General features: G+C 44.3%; 1 protein-coding gene across 1 annotated transcript in view; it reads right to left on the bottom strand.

The window, feature by feature from the left end:
- Nucleotides 1-669: 669 nt before the first annotated feature.
- The window catches only part of LOC102371857, a 49,267-nt gene continuing 25,477 nt past the window's right edge, over nt 670-24,459 (bottom strand). The window contains exons 12-19 of the mRNA XM_006014832.2: nt 22,921-22,939; nt 21,164-21,231; nt 17,459-17,587; nt 8,449-8,637; nt 6,511-6,626; nt 5,109-5,262; nt 3,544-3,725; nt 670-1,460 (exon numbers count right to left, since the gene is read on the bottom strand). Coding sequence (XP_006014894.1) covers nt 1,079-1,460; nt 3,544-3,725; nt 5,109-5,262; nt 6,511-6,626; nt 8,449-8,637; nt 17,459-17,587; nt 21,164-21,231; nt 22,921-22,939 — 1,239 coding nt within the window. The 3' untranslated portion in view covers nt 670-1,078. The remainder of the gene's footprint in view (nt 1,461-3,543; nt 3,726-5,108; nt 5,263-6,510; nt 6,627-8,448; nt 8,638-17,458; nt 17,588-21,163; nt 21,232-22,920; nt 22,940-24,459) is intronic.

Here is a 24,459-nt window from a genome sequence, read left to right as displayed (position 1 = left end):
AGTCTGCCCCTTCCCTGCTGCAGACCAACTGGATGCTGGCTGCAAGCACAGGGGAAGCACAGACCCTGCTGGGACCCTCAAGATCACAACAGGGTCAAGAGCCAAGTCTGAGGTCTGTGCTACACATCAGCAGTGGCCTGGCTCCTGAATCCCAGCTCCAGGCTCATGGCTTAGCGCAGTAGGAGCAGGAGCAGGGGTGGGTGGGAGCAGGGCCTGGGATTGGCAGCGTGGCTCATCCTAACCCACTGGCACTTAGGCATAGGAGGAGGAACCCCCCTAGAACCGCCCATGGCAGCCACCCCTGTGGCACAGCTCCCACCCACAAACACCTTCCCCCAGCCCAGCAACCAAGCCAAGGGCTGCCCCACTCCATCTCCAAGGCCATGGCTCAGGCCTGATGTGCAGGTCCCTTGATCACCCTCAGCACAGACAAACTCTGCAGGGAGAGAAGACAGAGACAGGGGCAGCAGGGCCTGGGGCCACCTCGCAGGAAACCTCCTGCCTGAGGCTGCTGTGCTCATGCAGCTTGCCCTGCCCTTTTCAACTGGGCCCAGTGGGATGGAGACAGGGATGTCCCCCCTGACCGTCCACCTCTCCGCTCCCCTCCTTCCCCCTGCAGGGATGCCAGGTTTTGCAGGTGCACAGCCCCTGGCAGTGGAGTGCAGCTCTGGCCCCTTCCCCACAGTGGTCCCCAAGGCGCACATGGCAACAAGCCAGGCTGGGACTCAGGACCCCAGTGCAACTCCTTAAAGGTTCATGGCTGCCTCCCACACCTGGCTTGGGCTCTGGGCAACTGCTCCTTGCCATGGAGCCCAGGCTGTTCACAGCAGGGCTTGCAGCCTCCTTGCCACCTTCTGTGAGCAGCCCCGGGTCAGTGGCTGGCAGCAGCTGCCCCAAGCCCAGACCAGCTGTGGCATGCAGAGCAAAATGGCCTCATGTGCCATGCTCTGGCATGCATGACAGTGGTTGCTGAACCCTGGACTAGTATATTAAGCAACATTATGGAGAGACTGGTGTTCTGTTCAGCCTTTCCATCACTATCATTTTTGCAACCACAAGTCACCCACCTGGCACAGAATTATAACATCCTGCTTTTCCCACTTTTCAATTTCTTCTTCCAATTAATGCCAGTATCAGCATACATACCGGCTTGTTTGGGGTTATAAAAAGAGACTGGACTCCTCTCTATTCCTTTTCCCGTCTCAAATTCACTAACAACTTCTCCCCACTTCTCTTTCTTAGAGAAATAAAGTGAGCTCCCTTCTAAGGGTTCAGGTCCAGCCACATCATCATAGACTGAAAAGTTGTCATTGGCATGACCATCAGCAGGGTCAGGGTCGGAGATACAGCTGTATACATCCTCCTTTGGTGTTTCACTCCTGAAGTAAACTGAGTCGTATATGTCCTCATTTGCAACCGAAGGCACAGATGTGGTGTTGTAGTATAAGTCATCGGACACCCTTTTGAGACAGAGACAGGAAAAATACCCTATTACTGCTCCACTTCTGTAGTGCTGCCTGTAGAACTAATGTGGCTGTGTTCTGGATATTAAGTGGATATTTCCATATGCAAGCATGATTAAAGCAATCAATGCTGACCACTGAAAGTGTCATGAACTGAGACTAATTCTTCTTCCCAAGACATCACTGGCAGAATCCAGATGATGCCAATGAGACTGCAGTTTGGTTCCTCTGAAATACTTTGTGCCAGAGTGGCTTTGCCAGAGGGCGGAGGACAAAATATAAGCTTGCCCAGGGCATCATTTTCCCTAAGGCTGGTTCTGGGTCCAGATCAGGTCATGCCAGAGCCAACACACAGGGCCTGGAAGTCCAGTGAGGCACAGTATACAGCTTGCACCCCATGCCAGCCTCATGAACCACCTGCAATGAAAGTCCCAAAATGGGGCTTGTGCATGCTGTGGGGTACATGTGGGACAGATGGCCCTGCACACTGGCTCTGGCATGGCCCGATCTGGACCAGCCCCAGAGCCAGGACTCTAGGGCAGGTCCAGCAGAATGCAGGATGCAACACACATCCCATGCCAGGCCCCTCAGGCCAGAGGCTCCCAACTACTGAGCCATGGACCCCATGAAGTGTTGGCTGCCGGGTTGCATGCTGTGGGGTACATGTGGGACAGATGGCCCTGCACACTGGCTCTGGCATGGCCCGATCTGGACCAGCCCCAGAGCCAGGACTCTAGGGCAGGTCCAGCAGAATGCAGGATGCAACACACATCCCATGCCAGGCCCCTCAGGCCAGAGGCTCCCAACTACTGAGCCATGGACCCCATGAAGTGTTGGCTGCGGGGGTGTGGCACAAGCCCCCCGCTCGGACCCCCATCTGTCTACCCAGGTGAGCAGCTTCTGGAGTTAAAGCTGACCTTCTGGGACTAAAGCTGAGCAGTGGGGCAGCCCCAGGAAGGAGGCAGCTGGCTTTGTGTGCCCTGTCCCACTCCTGCTGGTCCATGGTATAAAAAAAGTTGGGAACCACCGCCCTAGGCCACATGCAGCACCCACCAATTCCAGCCTATACACCAGACCAGCTTCACACACCACATTGGTGTGACACCCACAGGCTAGATTATACAACTCCTCAGGCCAGATCCAGCACATGGGCTATATGGTTGACACCTCTGCTCTAGCACAGAACAATCTACATCTTCCATAATAAGCCAGATGGCAAGTTTGTGCACTCTAACTGAGAATGAGGTAAAAGGCAGAGCAAAAGGAATCAGTGGTTTCCTTGGCATATTCTGTTGCTTTGATCATGCAATATTAATATCTTCCAGTGCACTATGAGGGGATCATGCTTCCCTGTCCCTCACCAGGAATTTGGAATAAACTACGTGCAAAAACCCCCCAAAGCCTCTATCCAAAATATACACATAGTAGGAATTAGGCATGTGCACTTAGTACTGTGCTGAGCTCATGCAAAGTTGGATATATTCTATAAGGGCCCAATCAAAAGTTTCTTGAAGATAGCCCCTAAATGTACTATGTCCTCACTGCAGTGCTACGTGTATGGTATGCCTACACTGCACACTGAGATGGAGTGCAGACACACATGATGTAAGTCAGGTACTGCAAGTAATCTAGCTGTGATTGAATGGAGCTCCACGTCACTAATTTATCCTGCTGAGAAGCATTATGCAATGTAGACATACCCCTAGGCCTTGTGTACACTTCAAAGATTTGCCTGTAGACTGAGACTGTAAAACCCTCCTACTATACTGACAAAAGTGTGTACTTCTGCCCTGAACAGAAAACCAGCAAAAGTATTTTGGGCCAGGGTAACTGTGTCTGCAATAGGACTTTTGGTGGTATAAAAATGTGGCAAAAAAATCACTCTGACTGCCATCATTGTACTAGCAAAAGGTTCTAGTGTAAACTTAGCCTTGGAGGCTTCTGATGGTGTGGAAGACATCCCCACTGTAGTTGAGGTTCACATTTACCATTCCAATTATACAAATGAACATGAAAAAACCAAGGCAAGGTGTGTTCATTATGGGGACTCTATAACAAAACTAGGACCACAGTGAATTACCTGTAGGCATCTTTTGCTTCCATTACCAGCTCTAAAATGGAGGAGAAGGGGTGTCTTCTGGTTGGGTTAGAATTCCAGCAGGCTTTCATACACAGAATTAATGGAATAACCTTTTCCAATTCCTTATCGCTGATATTTTCTTCGTCCGTAAATTTCAGAATTTCCTCTGTAAATTTCAAAACCTGTTTTTATAGTTAAGCAAGCAAGAAAACAGAGATGCTTTAGCATCCAAACAAACACAGCTGAATATTCTCTTCTATGGTAAATAGTAAAAAGAGATCTAGATCATACCATATATAAGAACAATTGTAATGTGTTAATCAATCCCCAGGAAAAAATGGAATACAAAAACAAAAAAGTTGGGGAGTGAATTTTAAAGAAACCTTCTTACAGATTTTTAGTGGGAGGATGAGGTTGGGATTGTGGTAAAGTGCACTTTTTACACTCCCATCTAGGGAGGGACAGTCACAGTCCCAGCACTACCATCAATCAGGTAGCAGCATAGCACAATCTTTCTCCACCTCAAAATTTAACGAATTATAGAAAAAAATCTAATACTGATAAAGACAAAATGATAGTCACTCTCAAAGCTGGAGGCAGCAGTGCAATCACTCACTAGCTGCGCAGCAACCCCTCTCAGTCATGCTCCTGTACAGTCATTTGGTGATCATGTGGGGTGGGCAGTTAGTCTTTCTGCCCTTCTCAACCACTGTCAGTGTTGTGCTATTAGCAACCCTGAAACTTACTAGGACCTGCCAATTTCAAGGCTGCTTTACAGGCAAGAAATAACAATGTAACAAGTCTTAATAAAATGGTTTAAATTTGCTTATACAATGTATTTATCATTGAAATAGATGGGCTTTGACAAACGACTAGTACAATCTGCACAATGTCATGGCTGTTTACATTTTATTGACACCAAAGCATTCTGGGAGCCAAGGGAGGTTCAAAGAGACCATCACCAGAATTAAATACTCAAGAAAATATATGTAAGTGAAATTTAATAGCAACTTTAATAATGAAATACAGATAAGATATCCATGGACAAACATATAGAGCAAATAATATTAAATTGATAAAATGCACATTCATCTAAAGAAATAGCAATCTTTTTAATATTTGAAAGAAATTAATCTTAAATTCTCTACATCCTAAGGTCTTAAAAGGCCTCAACTAGGTGGCCAGCCTGTTAAGGGAAAAGCACTTTTTTCTTACGTTGAAAAGCTCAGTTGTAAAGAAATATTTATCTTGGTTTATCTGCCAATGGGCTAGTCATGAAGAACCATAGCTCAAGGCTGACAAGCAAAGATTCCCAGGTGAACCTAGATTTTTATACTCAATTATCTGGTCTATTTGAGTAACCTTTAGGCCTCTTATTCTGACCTGTATTTCTCATATCTTCTAAACTTTTGTTGCCTCACCTGCTCATTTTCTCTGCCTCCTCTTCTCTTAGTGAAGCTCTGGTCAAGTAGATGCAAGCAAATGCTATTCTGTATCATCATTAGGCAGCTTAGGATTCATTTATCCATGAGAAGTTTATGCTGTTTTCCATTTACTGAACTTACCTCCTTGCTGTTTAGTAAGTGGAAAGGCTTCAACAGCTTGTACATATGCAAATTGGTAAAACGTGTTGTTAATGCTTCCCAGACCACAAGTCCAAAGGTGAAAACATCAGATGCCCGGGAATACAGTCCACCATTTCTCACTTCTGGGGCAGACCTATGGACAGGAATGGACACTTCACTGGTTTATTATAAATCAGCACATGTGAGGAGTCCAGACAGAGTTAGCTGTAAAATGCCCTCCATCCAGAATATATCCCTCCCACCCCTCCAACATTCATTAGGCCAACTTCTGGACTGGCATAAGGCACTTGGGAGTCCCTTTTACCTCAGAGATCCAGTGACCACTGTACAGTGGAAATATCTCCTGAGCCTCTGTAGATACCAATAAATGCTATTCATGATTGGAGCCCTGGAAGTCCAGACACCTAGAAAAAAGGGTGTCTCATTTCTACTATTCTAAGAAAAAAGCATGGAGTGGGGTGTCTAAGGGACTCAACCATCCAGGCAATTCATAGGTCTTCCTTCTTCAGAGTTGTCTTGTTCACAAGTATTCAGGCAGATTTTACATGTACACAGCTGGTCACCAGGCTTCCTCCAGCTTTGTGAAAGCCTAGTCCAGCTTTCCTGGTCATCCAACAGTTGAACAGTTTGCAAAGCACTTCCCTTCAAGCTAAGCCAGCTATTCCTTCTTTTTTCTGGACAGATTCATTTTCAGGCCTCTGGGACCCTGCTCCTTCTAGCCTGTAGGAAAGATCCTCTCCTCCAGAGAGCTGGTGATGTTTTGAACCCATCTCTTAGTCTCTTTGTCATTACTTCTTCTCCAAGCCCAGTGTTGTGGGACTCACTAAAGCTCCTTTCCACAGGCCAGATTATAACCCCTTCTACCTTAGCCAGAGAGTGGTTTGCTCACTCTGTCAACCAGGGAGTAAACAGCAGAAGCTGTGGCATCAGGTTTCATTAAGAGTGGAAAAGAGACTGAAGGGCACTGTAGGAGATTCACTTTAGCCCAGAAAGGGTAACAGGGCCATGAAGTACCTAAACACCTATTTTCCATGAGACCCTGTGGTGACATTTCCCAAGATGACATTTTTGGAGTTCTGATTTTTTGCCAAAAAGTTTAAAAAAAATGTCTTCCAGGAGAAATAAATCAATTTTCTGGCTGTCTCCACAGTTTGACTGGGAACATGGTAGAATTCAAGGAGAAGAGAGAGCACATCTTTAGTGAGGAAATGTTTATGGCCATTGTGGATCTTTCTTCAGAGCTAGTTAGACGAGCTAGAGAAATACAGTGCTGTACCTGAAATTGGGTTGGCTACTAATGGGCTGGATTTTGTGGCAGAAGAGAGGCACAAAGGAAGGTAGGAGTAAATTGGCAACATTAAAAACCCTAAAATCTGTTTACCATTTTGCAGCGTCAACGGGCATGACTTTGCGCACGTAGGGGACAAAGAGGTTGCCTTCAGACCCTGTATCTGGCAGACAGACTGCTCTTCCCAAACGACCAACTTTTGCCACCACCTTTCAAAAGAAAGGGAAGAGAATAAGCCAAAAAACACAACATCTAAACAATTCTCCCTTCCCAGGAACAGACAATTCCTGTCGGAGGACTGACTAATTATAGGAACACAGGAATCATCAGGCTTGCCTGTCTAGTCCAGCCACTTGCCTTTAACAGTGCCCAGTATTAGATGCTATACAGAGAAGAAACTCCATAATGGGCAATTATGAAATAACCCTCAAGTTTCTTCCTAATCTTTGGCAACTAATGCTTGGCTTATGCTCTGAAGAATAAGTTTTTTATCCATTTCACAATCTTAAGCTTAATTAATCAAGGTTATCATTTTTATTGACATAAATGATACCTTTTAAAAAATGTTAATTGATATTTTATAAGCAACACATAAATAAGAAATGAAACCTTTTTTGAATCCTGCTAAATGCTGGCCATGGTATATCACGGCAGTGAGCTCCACTATATTTATGCACAGTGTAAAGTTTGATCTGGTTTAAATCAGTTGCGGCTCACAGGACACATTTGCACAAGATGCTTAACTTCACATTAGCATAGTTTACTGTGAAGTAAGCATGTGCATCTACACGTGTACATGCTTACTACGCAGTAAACCTCCCTAATCCCAAGTAAATTTGCTACCTGCAAATGCAAGTAGCAAATTTACTCGAGATTAGTAACAGTGCTGTAGCGCCCATGAAGACACCAGACTGGGAGCGAAATCTGCTCCTGGTCAGCCATCCACCAAGGGATGAGAGATTGCTCCTTGCCCATGGGAGCTGCCTGCTGTCAGGGCAGCCTCTGACACAGGAGCCTGAGCAGGAACTATGCCCCTCTGCCCCAGCAGCAGGGAGCTCCAAGCCCCCTGCTCTGAGACTGAGATTGGGGAGCAGGGGCTGGGAGATACCTCTCTCTCAACCCCCACTCCATCATCACAATCAGGAAGCAGGGGGCTGGGAAACCCTAATCTCCCAGTGGTGGCTCTGGGACTACTGGGCTGCTGCCAGGAGACCCTTACCTTCCAGCAGTGGCCCCACACTGCTGGGAGACAAGGGTCTCCCAGCAGCAACCCAATGATCCCGGAGCCACTACTGGCAGATAAGCATCTCCCAGCAGCAGCCCCACAGTCCCAGAGCCACCACTGGGAGTTCCCTGGTGGTGGGGGCTAGGGAGCCTGTTCCCTATCCAGCTCCACAAGCACAGAGCTCAGGGCAGGCAAGCTCCCCAGCCTGTTCCCCTGCCCCCATCTCCATGCTCATAGAGCTGGGGGGAGTGGGAAACAAGCCCCCCAGATACCCCCTCCCCCAGCTCTACACTCATGGAGCCGAGTGGGAAAGAAGCTCTCCAGCCCCCACCTGGTATGTGGCAGGGGCAGATCCCAGGCCCATGTCCCAGTTGGGTGACTGAGGCACGGGGCTTGGACAGAGCTGCAGGTGTGGGGTAAGTCCCAGCCCCACACCATAATCTGCCAGTGAAGCAACTAGTAGCTAGCCCCTTGCCCCTCTCCTACAGCTCTGTCCAAGTTCCATGCCCCTAATCAGGGAGCCAGGGCCAGGAGCTCCCTGCTGCCAGGGCAGAGGGACTTTAGCTGTTATTGTCTGCTGTATATGGCATACAACCTTTGCCACTACATAATACTGGTTTAATTCTTGTTTTCCTGCCTTTTTTTGTTTGTTTACAGTTATGTCTGTCTTCTATGAATCTTAAGTGAAAATATTTTGTCCCCTTTCAGCATGGACTAGTACTGGACAGTGAATTAAGGCTGCAATGGAAAGACAACATAACTCACTGAATGAACAGACCAAATGTAAGAAGAATAAGTATATATACCTCAGAGAAACTGGGACCACAATTAACATAAATATAACTGCATCGCAGATCACAGTGTATGATCTTGCTGGAATGAAGGTACATCATAGCAGAAGCAACCTGCTCCAGGCAGGAGAGAAGTTTGCCATGATCCATGTTACAAGCCACCTGGTCTAAGGACTCAGTATAGTCACCAAGAGACCTGGAGATCTGACAAAGACAAATAACGATGATAGATTAGAAAAAGGAGTTGCTCAAAAAACCCCCCAAAAAACCAAAACACAAAAAAACCCCCACTCTGGGCATGTCTACATAAGACATTTACTGTGGAGTTGCCCAATTTGCTCTGCAGTAAGCATCTCTGTATCTACATGTCAGCCCTATTAGGCTGCAGGAAACTAATATGCTCCACAGCAGGTTAGTATTTGTGAATACAAGTATTATCCTGTTGCAGAGTTTTTTCATGTGCAGCAATGCATCTGTAGATGCTGACCCAGCTGGCTGAGGCACCTGGGTGCTTCAGTGCACCTACTGGCTAGCCTTGCACTGAAGCACCCTGATGGCCCAGCCAGTAGGGCTCTGCAAAGCTTCAGATCGTGATTCGGATTTGGAGATGATTCAGAGGCTGAATCTATGAATCTGAATTGAATCGCTAGAAATTTTAGGCTTTCCGAATTGATATAGAGCTTCCAAATCGATTTGGAAAAGATTCGGTGATTCGGAGATTTGACCATAGGGTATAATTGGGAATCAATGAAATATCTATAACTTTGTTGATTTTTGGCTGATTTGGATGAAACTTGCAAGGGTGTTAGCTCTTTCTGAGAGCCAAGTTTCAAGGTGATAGGTGCAGGGTTTCTGGGAAACTGCACCTCAAACTGCTAACAAGCAAAACTCATGACATAGGTGACCACTGTGTGTGTGTTAAAGGACAGGGGGCTGAAAACTGCAGGCCTGCTAGGGCCTGCCATGGCCACAAAGCCTGCCAACTGTCAAGGAGATGGCTGCAGGGGGAGTCTGGGTTCTGGGGCCTTGCACCTCCGGCTGCAGGCAGACAAAACTTGTGACATGGGTGCTTGTGGGACTGTGTGTGTTCAGGTGCGCCCTTCCTGGTGCTGGGGCCTCTGCACAACGTGGCAGTGTGCCCCCGTGAGGTCTCCTCCTCCCCTACAGCCTCAGCTCAGTCCACCACTGTAAACAATGTCAGGTCAAACTAACTTAGTTGGCTCAACACCAATAGCACCAGCAGCATCAAAGGTACCCAGATGGAACTGTCACAGAGCCTTTCTTTTTATAAAGGAATTAACAGAAGTAAAGATCTTATGTTGAATATATCTTACTCATGGTGTGTGATGGCTTATCTTGTGTTTTTATGTTTATATGTTTATTATGAAAAAAAACCAAAATAGTTAGAAAAATCTATCATAGGAAGCTTTTGGGTTGAAAAACTCTTTGTCAGGCTGAGGAAGTAGGTGCAACCGGTGTGTCTCCTGGTCCTGGATAGAAGGAATAGTAAAGAAGCCAGAGGCTGGCCTGGCATGCAATGCAGGCAAGAAAGCCAGTCAGTGAAAATGGAAATGGAGGTGTCATGGGGTGAGAGAAAGGGGATGTAGCAGCGCAGGTAAAAGTGCAGAGATACCTGGGAAGTCAGATGTCTAGCAGGCTGCAGCAGAAAGAACTTCTACACAGTAAGGGTGGCCTAGCAGGTCTGAAGTTTTCATTCCCCTATGCCTTAACACACGCACAGTGTCACCTATGTCATGAATTTTGCTTGTCAGCAGTTTGAGGTGCAGTTTCCCTGAAATTCCTGCACCTATCACCTTGAAACTTGTCAGACTTCATCCCCTCAGCAGAGGTCATCATCCTTGCAAGTTTCAAGTGAATCAGGAAAAAAACAACGAAGTTATAGATATTTCATTGATTCCCCATTATGCCCTATAGCTGAATCTCCGAGTCTCTCCGAATCGGCTCCGAATCTTTTCCAAATTGATTCGGCCAAATGGAATCGGAAAAGCGATTTGAATGTCTGAATCAAATCAGCCAAATCTGAATCTGAATTGAATAGTTGCCTATTCTCACAGACCTACCAGCCAGCCCCTCTGCAACACATTAAGCTAGATTGGAGCAGCCCCAGGATGGCAGACTGACCTCTCCAGACCCTCTGCCAGCCAGCTCAGTGTGCTGTGGTTATGGGAAAATGTGTAAATATGGCATCTGGAAACAATAAGCTCCAGCGTGATATGCACCAGAGTTTATTGCTGTGAATTAATAGCATGTGTAGATGTGCCCTCTAAACTCTAAATTCACAGAGTGAATTTTTTTCCTCTCACTCCACTCCACAAATGCAATGCTTGTCCTTGAAAGAGGTCATTTTTTCAGGCAAAATATTTCTTTGGTCTATGATCTTCAGCACTGCCTTTCCTGTGTTTTGAGAAATCAAGGGCAGAAATGTGGTATCTGTGATTTCTGTACAAGGACCTGTATTATTACAGTGGAGAAAAGTTTGTTTTAATGGTTAAGGTAAAGGATTACACCAGAAATTCAAGTCCTATTTCTAGTACTACCAAGGACTTCTTGGGTATCTCTCTCTCTGTGCCTGTCACAGACACTTCTGTTCCATCCAGCAAACTGTAATTTTCATATACATTACAGCAGTGCATAATCAGGGCTTTATTGTGTCAAGTTCTGTGAAAAGCCACATTGAGGCATAGTCTCTGCCCGAAAGAGTTTGTAGTCCTATTTCCTCCTAAAATGATTAGTCGCATCTCAAAAGATTGCCCAAATTATGTGCAAACCTTTTCACAAATGCAGTTCTATGCACTTGTTGAAAATATGGGCCTGAAGGTTCATAAAAGACTTCAAGATTTTTCCCTGAAAGTTTTTAACAAACTTCTTAATTATTGGCCAGCTATCAAAAATGAACTTAAAATGCTCAGTGTGTCCTGCCCAGGTATTCAGTAGGTCAGTTTAAAAACTTGAGATGGAGTTTTATTTTGTACAGCTAGGTTAATTAAAGGTTTTTAATTGAATTGTATTTGGTTAAGTTTTTTTTTCCATTCAATTTTAATTGTGTAAATTTTGAGGAGAATTATTCAGGAACTGTCTTTGCTTCAGTTTCCTGGTCAGGAGAATGAAGAAAACTTTCCAGATCATAAATTCATAAAAATACTAATAAAACACAAAGGTAACCTGAGTTCAGAGAGCCAGAATATATAACAAAGGAAAGAACATACAAGTGGTTGATACCAGGAAACAGTCTATCCAGACAGCCTATGGGTTTTTTACCCCTGTAAAGAACAGCTTAACTATCTGAAGATGAGATCAGTTTTCTAATTACTCAGCTGATTTCAAAGGTTAAGGGAAACTCCTCATCTGCATTACTTGTTCTTAGGATCCAAGATGCAGTGGGAGAAGAAGGGGGCCCTCCCATGTTTTAGTGCATTACTTTAGTGCTTAGGACAGGAACTCAGCAGGTGTATCTACATGTGCCCCCCATGGCACAGTTGTTACTGCACTATGATTTAGTACTTGCTTTAGCAAATACTAAATAATGGCGTAGTAGCAGCTGTTACTGTGCTGTCCTGGTGGTGCATGGTTATTTTTAGCAACTGTGTCACCCTTAGAAGTTGTTACTTAGTTAGTTAGTTAGAAGGGCCACTGTTCAGTGAAAAGATAAGTGGTTTAGTGAAATGAACGCTACTCCGGATGGGAGGAGGCCCTGTATTTTAGCTTGTGGCCTCACTTGCAGTGAGTTTGGAAACTTCCCCATTGCTCTCCATTCATTTAATCTAATGACTATTAAAACAAGCTGCACTGACTCAGCTTCAAGAGGAGGGCTCAAAAATATCTAACTTATGGCCTGATGGTTGAAGCACTGTGCTTGGAAATAAGAGACATGTAGATTTAAACCAGGTTTGGGTGAGGAGGGCTTAGAACTTAAACATTTTGCTTCCTGGGTAAGCACACTAGCCCCTAAGCCATCAGGTTAAAGTTTAGGCACGACTTTCTTGTGGGTTTTTGGCCAGTTTGGGACTTACCCAGCCTTACACACAGACCTGCCAACTAGAGGACAGCCTAACAGAACATGCTCAGTAGCTGTGTGGATGCTTGCATGCCCACACTGCTACCAGAATAGAATCACAAACTGTGTGTGAGGGCCATCAGTAGCATTTGCACAGCTGGGCAAGTGCATTTTTGGCACGTAAACTGAAATAGGCTCTAGTGCCAAGAGCCCTCTGTTGGATAACAGCGCAGCAGAACCCAACCTGCCCAGGTCCAGAACGCAGAATAGAACTAAGGAATCCTTACACTCATTTATGTGCTTCAACTGCCAGATCCCTATGGCAGAGCTGCTTGCATAATCCCCAATAGATGGGCATATTCTCTAACCGATTATATTGTCTAGTTTGACCCTTTGACCCATTCTTGGTAAAGAAATGGACAGTGTTATACTGAGTATTTTCTCTGAAGGAAATATGAAAAGCAAGTTGATTAATCCTTCCTTGTAGATCATATTTCAGCCACCCAAGAAGAAGCTGACTCATACCTGCCAGAAAAAATGCTGCATAACCTTTGGGAAAGAAAACTCTTGTCAAACCAAAATGACTCAGGGGTGGGGGAGGAAGGGAGGAGTTACTAGTAATGTAGTGAATTCAGTATGTGCCATAAGAGCTATTTGTGTTATCAGGTTGGGTGGGAAATATTTGGAAGTTTCACTATATCATCACCAAGGGAATATATGAGACCTAGAAAGAGCTAAACAAAACCAAAAATCTTCTCAAATATTGAAGGAGCTGTGTCTGCATCAGTTAGTGTTCAGATCACTATCAGCTGGTTTAGCCACATCTCTACTAGGAGTGGAATGATAAAGACTTTTCTTCAGAACATTACATTTTTAAAAAAGCACTAATTGATATGTAAAGTTTCAGATTGAGAGATAACTATATTTTGGTCAAATGCTCAGTGGGAAACAGTGAACAAATAACTTAGATGAGGAATTTAATCTATAAAGTTCACAGATATCATAATAAAATGAGATCATGGTGCCTTCAGCAAAATAAAAAAAAATAAAAAAAAAACCCACAAAAAATCCCTCACTAAAAACAGCAACAACAGCACGCACATGTGCATGCACGCACACACGCGTGCGCACGCGCACACACACAGAGCTGTTAATATGGGAGCTTCCATTCTCCATCCAGACCTGTTTCCTCAGGAATACTGTGTGATTATACAATAACATTTCACTTACTGTATTTACTTGAATCCAAGATGACCCTGAATTTAAGATGACACCCCCAATAATTAGATTCTATATATGGAAAATTTATAAATTTGTTATCGTTTTCCAGGCACAGAATCTAATTATTGGAGAGTTGTCTTAAATTTTCCCTCTCCCCACACTGCTACAGCAGGGAGAACGGTGTCTGGGGGAGTCAGGTAATCTCCTTTCCCATTGCTTCCCCCCCTCCCCCCCAGCAGCTTTTCAGCCCCACCACTATCTGCAGCCCCTCAGCCCTGCTCCCCACAGCATAAAAAGGCCAGAGCCAGAGCCTCAGCAGCCATCAGCCCCTCCCCCTCCTCTTTTATGCAAATCTAAGACAAAGGGACTTTTTCCCCTGTGCTGATTGAGGGGACTTCATCTTAGATTTGATCAAATACACTATTGTCATAAGGCTCATACCATTTGCCAAGAAAGAGAATTATTTCTTTAAATACTAAAAGAATTAATATGGTAATCTAAGCAGCTTTAATGCAGCTAGTTTGATGGATCATGAATTTCCCACTATAAACATAAATATATTCCCTTTGGGCTCTATATTTTAAAAAGGACATGGAGAAGTAAGGAAGGGTCCAGAAGCAGGCGACAAAAAAACTGAAGGATTTGGAAGGCAAGTCAAATGAGGAAATGCTGAAGGAAATAGGCATGTTCAATTTGTGGAAAAAGCAATTAAGAGACATGATAGCAGTCTCATAAATATCTGAAGTGCTGCCATAAAGAGGAAGAACACCTTTTCCCTGTGGCTGCAGTGAACAGGATATGGACCAACATCTTAAACGTTGCAGTTTAGATTGGATATCAAGAACAAGTTCACTGTTAGAACGGTGAGGCAGTGGAATAGACTGCCTTGGGGAGCTGTGGACTCTCCATCCGTGGAGATCTTCAAGAAGAGGTTGGGTTAGCATTGCTCAGGGATGATCTAGAAGCAGCTGTGTCTGGAGTGCTCTGTCAGGAGCAACAGTTAGAAACCCAGAAGCTTCTTCCCACACGCAGAGACTGCTAGGAGATAATGAAAAGAGCTCTGTAGCTTAAAGCGGGTGGATGCTGAAGATACCATACTCAGCAGCAGAAAAATGAAGCAGAGCTTCCTAACTGTCTTAGTTAGAAAGGAGATTAAAGGATCCAGGATAAAATTTTGGAGGGGATACAGAAAGGAGAGTTCTGGCTGTCCAGCAAGTATGTGTGATATATCCATAGTTATGCTTGATGTCTCCAGGCTGTTGAGAAGAATAGAGGGTGTTTAGTATTTCCCATACTTCTGATCTTTGCTATTTGCCTTTTGGGGCTGGGAAGGAATTTTCCCCCCTTCTGTTGCTACATGTATCCATTTTCTTTTCTTTTTTTCCTTCCTCAGAAGAATTGGGGAATGGCTGAAACCAAGGCTGGGGATTTTGACTGTAGTATACCTATGCCCCTGCTGAGAGTAAAGCCTGGAGGTTCTTGGCTAGAGGGTCTTGCACCTTCACTCAGGCTTAGACTGATCACAATATCTAGGATCAGGAAGGAATTTGACCTCATGGTCAGATTGGTACAGAATCGGGCAGGGGGGTTGCCTTCCTCTGTATCAGGGGATATGGCCCTCTCCCTTGAATCTCTCAAGTGCATTTAAACAACCCTAATAAAAGGTATATCTTATAAGAGGTATCATTTTGGAACCAAGAGTTCTAGTTTTTTGTATGTCTTTAAACAACCCTGAAACTGATCACCGCTTTCCCCCTGCTTTACCTTTGGCAGGTTAGGGTGCTATGCCTTCTAGTTGTGCAACAGGGTTGATTGTGTAGTTTCAGTAATAGGTTAGACAAGAATTTTCATGGGATGGTTTGGATAGGGATGATCCTGCTTTAGGCAGGGGCTTGAACTAGATGACTTCTGAGGTCCCTTCCAGCCCTACTTTTGTAAGATTCCATGAAAGCTGCAGGATTCTCCTTGACTTCTTTAATCTTCTAGTTCAGTTCTCATCCTCCTAATTTTGTCTCCTCCTATCCAGCTTAGTTTGTTGCTAAGTGATTGCATTTAACTATTTGCCATGCATCCTTCCAACAGGTACCTTTCCACACAATCCACAGTGGGGTAATTTTGCTCTTACTATAATCTTCTTCTGGTAGGAAAGAAGGTGGAGCTCCACCAAGGGACTGTATCTTTTCTCCGCAGAAAAATCAAGTCACTCTTTTACTACAGATAAAGAACTTCCCTCTCTCAGCCCTGCTATTTACCCGTCTAAAATTGCTATTTTAAGGTTATCTTGAAAATTCTGATGTCCCTGTAAAGCAGATAAACGGTCTTCATCTAACTTTATATAGAAGCAATCTTCATGTAAGAAAGGCAAAAAGACAAGTTAATGACATGTGGGAGACTGACAATATCAAACTAATCCCAGTATCATTTTCTTTTATTTCTGTGTGTCTGACTTATCTATGCAGATTCTCAAAACCAAAACCCTAGGTACAACTGCATTAGAACTATTCTCCGTATCTTTCTACATCTTCCCTTGAAGTTAGTGTACCAATAACCACAGGTTGCCTTTGTTTTACAGACCATCATTTAAACACCATTTCAAATTCTTCTTCCACATCAAAGCCATTTATTCAGACTGAAGTGCCTCCATGGAAACCACATCAGTCTGGCAGTGTCAGATATTACTGACTTCCTGAAATGCTATGGGCAACCAGCCTCTCCAGAACAACTGCAAGCTGGAAATGCAGGACTATCCATTATCACATCTATTCTAACTCTGATTATCCTAGAAAATGCCTTCCATATGCACAGGCACATAGAACAAGATTTTCAAAAAGTGTTTAAGTGACTTGAAGCCTAGGAGCATTTGTAGATGACACGGGGGTTTAAATTGAAGCGAAGTAAGCAATTTAGGGCGAAGTAAAACCCTGTGTCTTGTACACCTGTATTCTTACCTGCCTCTGCGGCACTGGGGAGGGGAGAGCAAGCTACCAGCGGACAGAGCAGTCCCTGAGCTGTGGGGAGAGGGCTGGTGCTTCCCTCTGTGGCAGCTGTACCCCCCGCCCCCTGCCCAAGGCTACACCTGCCCGCAGGCACCTGGCTCGGGCGGTCCCAGGGTGCACCGCAGCTGCAGAGGGAAGCACCAGGCCCCCGCACAGCTCAGGCAGGTTCCAGGGAAGATTTTAAAAAAAAAAAATAAAAGAGATCAGGCTTGTCACTTGTTTTGTTTTTCTTCAGTGCAGCCTGCCTCCATGGGTTGCTGCCAGGCTGCCTGCTGGGGCTGTCTGCACAGCTCCCGAGCTGCACGGAGCCCGGTGAATCCCTCCATGGCTGTAAGGTAGCAAACAAACTCCACAGAGGTGTTTTAGTTTGCTGTGCCCCAAAGTCATTTAGGACCCATTATGCTGCCGAATTTGCTACAGTGGCTGGAATTAATGCACAGTAAGTCACTGAATTTGCAAACTCGTGCAAACAGCAACACCATTAAAGCAATGCAAAAGGGGAATGTGTCATCTACAAATGCTCCAAGTTGCCAACAGCACTTTGTCTACTCAGCCACCTAGTTATTTTGGAATGTTTTACCCATAAAGCCTGACAGGTTTAAACAGTCCATTGTCCTTTACATTAAATGATCCCTTGCTAGTCCAAACCCCCAATACACACATGCCCCCTGCTCTCAGACTAGTTAAACCATAACCATTGCTTATTTTCCATCCAAAGCATTGGAGATAACCTCAGAGAATGCTGATGCTGATGCTGCTGATGCTGATGCTGCTTCCCTGCAACCAAACTTACCAGCTTGGTTGCAGGGAAGCAGTTCAAGATTTCCTTTACAGACAGCAAGTTCCTGTGATCTAACATGCATACGGTCATCCTGGTCATATGGTTCATTTTGAATGATACCAGCTCATGAAGGCAGCCCTCCTGCAAGACAGAAATTCAGAAAATTGTTTACTCTTACATGCTCTCTACTCCAAAACCCAAAAATGAACCACCAATTTTTTCTCCAGCAGAGATATTCAGGTCTTTCTCCAAATTCTCTCATGGAGAAGATGATGAAATTGAGGCCTAAACTTGCATGGTGATGATGAACCAGATCTAATTTCCAAGTGTGGATACATGACACAATTACTAAAGAATAATTTACCTCAGATTTTTCTCTGTAATAAATGTACTTCATAGTGGGCACGTCTACACGTGCATATTAATGCACATGAATAAACTTGAGAGCTTACTGTCCCTGAGTCTATTGCTCCTGGGTGCCATGCCTTCATATGCACCCAGCCCCATAGTGCACAGCTCCCATGCTCCCACCCAAGCTCCCAGCTGCACATAGTGGGTCTCACCTGACCACACAGTGTGCAGATCTTGTACTCCTGCAGTGTGGGGCCAGCCCGGCCTGGCCCCATAGCATGTGGCTCCTCACACTCCTGCCACCTTTCCCCCATTGGAGTCCCTGTCCCAGCCTGGTGGGGCTTGTACCTGCATGTTCAGGCTCACAGACATGGAGGCTGGGAATAGCCACGTGGATGCCAGCAAAAGCCTTCGCCAGATCAAGGTTTCTCATCTCCAGCGCCCCTTTGCTAGGGACTGACGGTGGGTTAGGCCAGGCTGGGGTCAGGGGTGTGGTTGCTTAGCAACCAGAGCTGCACCTCCTGAATGGCGGGGCAGCCCAGGGCCAGCGCTTATAGAGGGCTTATGGAGGGGCCCTGTGGGCAGGTTGGAATGGCCTGGTGAGCCGGATGCAGCCCACCGGCCATATTTTGCCCACCCCTGGTCTACACACGCTCTGCTGCAGAGTTAAAAACTGCAGCAGGATAGTACTTGTACTTACTATGCCCAAATGAAGGGGAGGTTGGACCTGATGATCTGTAAGGTCCCTTCCATCCCTTAAGATCTATGAAACTATGAAAAAAATAAAATAAGTAAACACAAGTACTATCCTGCTGTGGAGTAAATTAGTTTACTCCAGCTGAAAAGGACTGCACATGCAGATACAAAGACATTTACTGTCCCGCTAATTAGTCTACTGCACAGTAAACATCTTGTGTAGATGCACCCAGTAAGGAGTAGACATATGACCAGTTCTCCTAATGTAGCTGCCCACAGTCGGAGCTATTACAGCTCTGGCCACTAGGTGCAAAGGAAGCAAATACGGTTGCAATGAGCAAATGCTCTTCCCGTGCCCCGTCCTGGAAAGAATTTGACTACAGGAGTGGAAAAATACCACATTCCATATAGTAACTTTCCCACACATTTTTCACAGGATAACTTTACTCTGGATTTCAGGGATTTACTATTTATTGTCTGCTCCCCTTTTATCACAGAGTAAACACGTCATGTGTCTGCACCCTTCCTTAGCAGTCAAAGAAGTACGCCATTGGTTTCGTTAAGGTTATCCGAATATTGCATCATTGTAACAGAAACAAAGATTGTCCTAATCAAGCTAATTAATTGTATTATCTTAGTTAGTATTTCTAAAGTATTTTGAAGATTAAAGGAACTCCTCGAGTTTTAAGTTGCATTGACATTTTGATGGGATAGAAGAAATTAGAAACTCCCAACCTTACAGAAAATGTAAGCCTTAACATCTTCTGATTTAATAAGATCTCCCTTTATTTCTTTATGGGGACAGCCTCAATTGATGTTTAAAGATAATAAAGGAATCTCAGATATCTGGAAAAAAGGATATAGCTACAATAAATCCATCATAAAGGATGGTAGTCTTGCACCTTTTGCTTATATGTGTGATATGGTTCAGTTATGTAATGAACAGAAGATATTCTGGAAAAAGCTTTGTTCTTGGCTGAATAAGACATATGGGAACATATGGAATGATTTATCACATACAAATTTGGAAATATGTGTGTTGTATTCTAGAGATAAATCTCACTTCGTTGGTAATATGTATAAATGATTCAATAAACTATGATATCCAGCAGCCATCATTAAAGGTAAATGGGAAAACGACTTATAGATATTAACAGTTGAGAAATGGGATAGTATCTGGAAATCACTTTGTAAAACATCTAATCCATTGCTTTTAAGAGTTATTCAGAACAAGATTTTGAATAAGTTGTATTGGACCTCAGAAAAGTTAAAGTAAGGCTAGCCTCAAATGACTATTGTTGGAGATGTGGAAACGAGGTTGGGTCTCTTAGTCATATTTTATTCATTTGTCCTAAAATTACTAGTTTTTGGGCTGAGCATCTGTGTAACACTTTCTAAGATGCTTAAAATTAACATCACCAGATGTATCATCACCAGATGTATGCATATTGTGGATTATGGATTTATTACCATTGTCTGCACCTATGTAAAAATGGCTAGCTATAATATTTTTGGTTGCTAAACAGGTAATTTTAAGGAAATCGAAAACTCCCAGTGTACCTCAATTCTTGGAATGGTTAAAAGAACGTATGCATGTTTTGTGTTAGCGGAAAAGATTACATATGCAAATAGACATAACTTGGCCCAATATGAAGAAATATGGTGCAATATGAATCTTCTGTTAGGTTTATAAGTTGATTTGTTTGTGGTTTGGTATCCTTTAAATGTATATTTGTTAGTTGGTCATATATAAATGTCAAGCTTTCTCTTTCCCCTAGTCTCTACTAAATTTATAGCATGTACGTTTAATTATCTATTTTGTAATGCTTTGGTTTTGCTTTTTTATTGTATTTTACTTAGTTTATATTTTATGTTTTTTGTTGTTTTTGTTATTGCTATAATATGAAAATTAATAACTATAGTTACAAAAAAAAGACACTCCCAATCATAAATGCCCCAGACTGTGGGAAGTTCAAAACTCACACCCAAAATTTGTTTCCTGGTTCTATTTTTTTTAATTGTAAAGTGATGGATTTCAAGAGATGATCTGAAGTAGTGTCATTGGGACAGAACTGCTAGCTGAGCAAAGGAGTTGGTTTTCAAGAAACCATTCATTTCTTATGGGGGCCATTAAAAGGAAAGGAAACTTTGAATGGGGAGGAAACTTTTTTTACCTGTATACAAACATTAGACAGGTAGATACATTAGTAGAAAGGTAAATAGACAATAAATAGATGGATGTGTTCATATGTGTGTGTGTTATTACAGATAAACTATATGGTTAATGGTTATAAAGCTTGTGCTGCTGGAAATCCTGGAAACTGAAGTCCTTTGGAAGGTATTAACAATTACATAGAAAATTATGAACAAAATTCCAAATCAATTTTATATAAAAGTTGCGAATGTATACCTTACACCATCACATTTTTCCAGCAGTTTACTGATTCTAATTTAGTTTCAAGACTTTTTACAAACATAAGAGTCCAGTTAAAATCGTTGTATGTTTTTATTTCATAAAGCTATGAGGAATCATGGTGATCATATGACTTCCTGTGTAACACAAGCACCAAGACTTTGTCTGCTAGATTAAAATGCTTCTATTGATAGAGGAGATAAAGAAGATTCACTTCCTAGAAGAGAGAAAACAGTAACTAAGAAACAAACTATTACCTTCTGTTCAGTAATATCTTGACATGTGCTCAGAAATCTATTTGGTGCATCCCACTCTTTGAAGCTTCCTAGACAAATAAAAACAAAAACTAATAGGTCATGATTCATCTCTGATGTACACCAGCTCTGCACTAGGTTACATACATTTTTGTTGGTGGAGTTATCACTAATTTGCACCAATCTAAGACATCAGCCAAAGCACTGCTGAGAAACAATAAGCAGCTGACTCCTTTCAAAAAAGGTAAATCATTCTCTTAGAGGAACAACTAACTTATTCCCACATTTGCACTTATGTTTTCCAGTTAGTACAGTACTGAAAATGTACTGGGACAATTTCTTCTTAAAAGATGCTGAGACCAGCTGTGCAAACCGAGGAAGTTTGAATACTTCAGAGAATCATAGGGTCGTAGGAACACAGGGCTGGAAAGGACCTCAGGAGGTCATATAGCCCATCCCCATGCTCAAGGTAGGATCATCCCTGACTGAACCGTGACAGCTAAGTGTCTCTTTAAACTACTCTTGAAAAATGTCAAGGCTGAAAATCATAGGTGGCAAAAGGCGGGGGGGAGGGGGGGGTTAATGGGGCTTAGTCCCCCCAAATGCGGAGCAGCGATAGGACCACAAGGCAGCCCAGCCATGGGCTTCCAGCAGCTGCAGAAGGGGTGAGGAGGGGCACGGGCACAGTGGTGAGGGAGGGAGTGGGGCTGGGGCAGGCCCTGCACAGCTGAGGCAGGGCGTGGGACTGATCCGCGAGCAGCTTGTCTGAGGAGGGCATGGCTCCTGCTGCTACACGCACCCCAGGAGGGCATGGGGGGCATGTGCCCCTGAATCTGTGCAGGGCAGGGTGGGCTGCAGCTATGGGCTGGAGCCAGAGCTATGCCAGGCTCTTCTCAGTGAGGGTTAGACCATGCTGCGCTTGGGGTAGGTGGTGGGGGGGGGGCCTCCACCTCCCCCAAATTTCATCATACCCCCCCCCCACCCCCACCTCCCAGCACCCCACCACTGCCTGCCCTGAGCGCAGTTCGGCCCAACCCCCCTCCCCCTGCTGGAAAGAGCCTGGTGCAGCCCTGGCTCCAGCCCACAATGGCAGCCCACTCTACCCCACACAGATCTGGGGCACATGCCCCTATGCTTCCCAGCATGCATGCACTGGCAAGAGCCTCCACCTCCTCCCCACGCCAGGCCCCCTCCCCCCAGACAAGCCACTCACAGCTCTGTACCACACCCCACCTCAGCTGTGAAGGACCTGCCGCAGCCCCAGCCCCAGCCCCACTCCCTCCCCTTCCCCCACAGACTTACCTGCTGGGAGGGTGCGCACATGCACTCAGCCCCCCCAAATATTTTTTCTCCCTCCACCTACGTTGAAAATTCTACAACTTCTATGGGTAGCCTTTCCACATAGTCAGAGTTCTTCCAAATCTCTAACTTAAGTTTTCTCTGCTGCAGCTTGAGGTCATGGCTCCTAGTCCCGTCTCCTACAGCCACAAAAAAAGTCCATCTCCATCCTCTTTATAATTGCCCTTCAGATATTTGAAGACGTTATTGGAACCTTTGTACACATTCAGTCAAATGAAGCCCAACCTTCAATCTCTCTGTCTTTTTTTAAAGCCTCCAAGTTTTAGTGCCCACAATCATAATGCCCATTTCATTATTTATGCCGATTTCTTCTTGAGACATGAGTGCTGTTAAGAAAGCTTTCTTGTCACAGCAAGCCTGAGCACTTCTCAAGCACGTTGTAAACAACATTAGGTTCTTACCTTTGCTATCAAAGCAGCCCTGCCAAACAGAAAAAGGAAGAAAACAAAATTAGAGCTTGGACAAACACAAATACCTGTGTCAGCTCAACATTTGGTTTCTCTCAAGCTTCCAAAGCCTTCAAAACTGTCACTTCTTCAGCCAAGTGACACCTATTACCTTAAGAGGGAAGGATGCCAGCTAAGCGATTGGTGACATTGCTTGGGAATTACCTGGGCACTAATGAATATTTGGAAGATCTGAGAGCAAGAATGACTTCATGTGTTTATTAATTCCCAAAGCAGGCAGAACCTGTTGTTAGCTTACCATCACTAGGACAATCTGAAAATGCAGAAAACCACAAGTGTGGGTATGGTCCCACATTGTGTTGTATCTGATTTTTTTTAATTAAAATTTTAAAAAGCACTTCTTTTCCTCATTGTTATGCCAGTGAACTTCTCAGATGTCCTGGGAACTAGTTTTTGGATGTGTTTACATCCTGGGCAAAAAATCAGCAGCCCAGATTTACCAACAGGCAAATCAGTTTGTTTAAATCAACACAGCTCCACTAGCTTTGGTGGAGTTGCATCTGTTTACATGGACTAAGTAACTGGCCCATTATGAAGAAGGAGCAAGCCTGCTCCTCCGAGCCTGATGCTTTGCTTCCATAAGGTCAGATAAACAATAGTTGATCATCTTGATTCCTACTAAACTGAATACCCAAAGTTTGTGGAGGGCACTAGAGCCAGCTTGCTCCTGAACAACTGAGAGCTTTTATGTGTCATGGTTTGATCTAAATCTTGCCAAGTGACTTATCAGCCTGTCCTCCTGAAACAGTGAGCTTACAGAATAAACACACCGGTGCCTCAATTGCAGTTGAGCCCTGCCATGTTTTGTCAAAGCCCCACAGAAAACATACTAGGCATGTCTACACCATTTCCAGATGGGGCAAGGAGGCCACTGCCTTGATACACAACACCCCTGCACTGCATATGCTGAATCCTAAATTAGAGGTATTTCAGGGTTGTCTATACAACCCCTGCAACAATCCCAAAACCAGCATGGAGAAATAAACCCTGCCTACTCCCACACAGAAAGTACCATGGGCTGAAAAAATATCATCTGTCAAAGTGAGAGGCATTCCAAGTGAATTCAGCACCTCTACCAGGATCATGCCAAGACTGAGACCATGAATGCACCAAAAAAGAAAGTAGACACCATTTTTTGGCAAGTGGTTCATGCAGAGTGGGACACAGTGAGCAGAGCTTGTGCCTCAATAGTGGTCTCAAGATCACCAGAAAGGATCACCGTGCATCACCACCCTCTCTCCAGGGTTTAGTGTGCATAGAGGGTACATGGCATGCTTCACTGTGGAGCTCCCAGCTATGGCCCAGAAGCAGTACAGATATGCTCATTGAAATCAAATTCACAAGCACCTGAAACAGTAAAAAAGTTCTCAGCATAATTTTCTCAAGTGAGGAGCCAATTTCATCTTTTCTGTAACTCCACTGTGGGAATGACTTTGGCATCAATGAGAGGTAGCACAGTGTGGAAAACTGGGG

The sequence above is a fragment of the Alligator sinensis genome, unplaced genomic scaffold (assembly GCF_000455745.1).
Source record: "Alligator sinensis unplaced genomic scaffold, ASM45574v1 scaffold264_1, whole genome shotgun sequence".
NCBI lineage: Eukaryota > Metazoa > Chordata > Crocodylia > Alligatoridae > Alligator > Alligator sinensis.
Note: the sequence above shows the minus strand (reverse complement) of the source record. Positions and strands in the feature narration are given on the sequence as shown.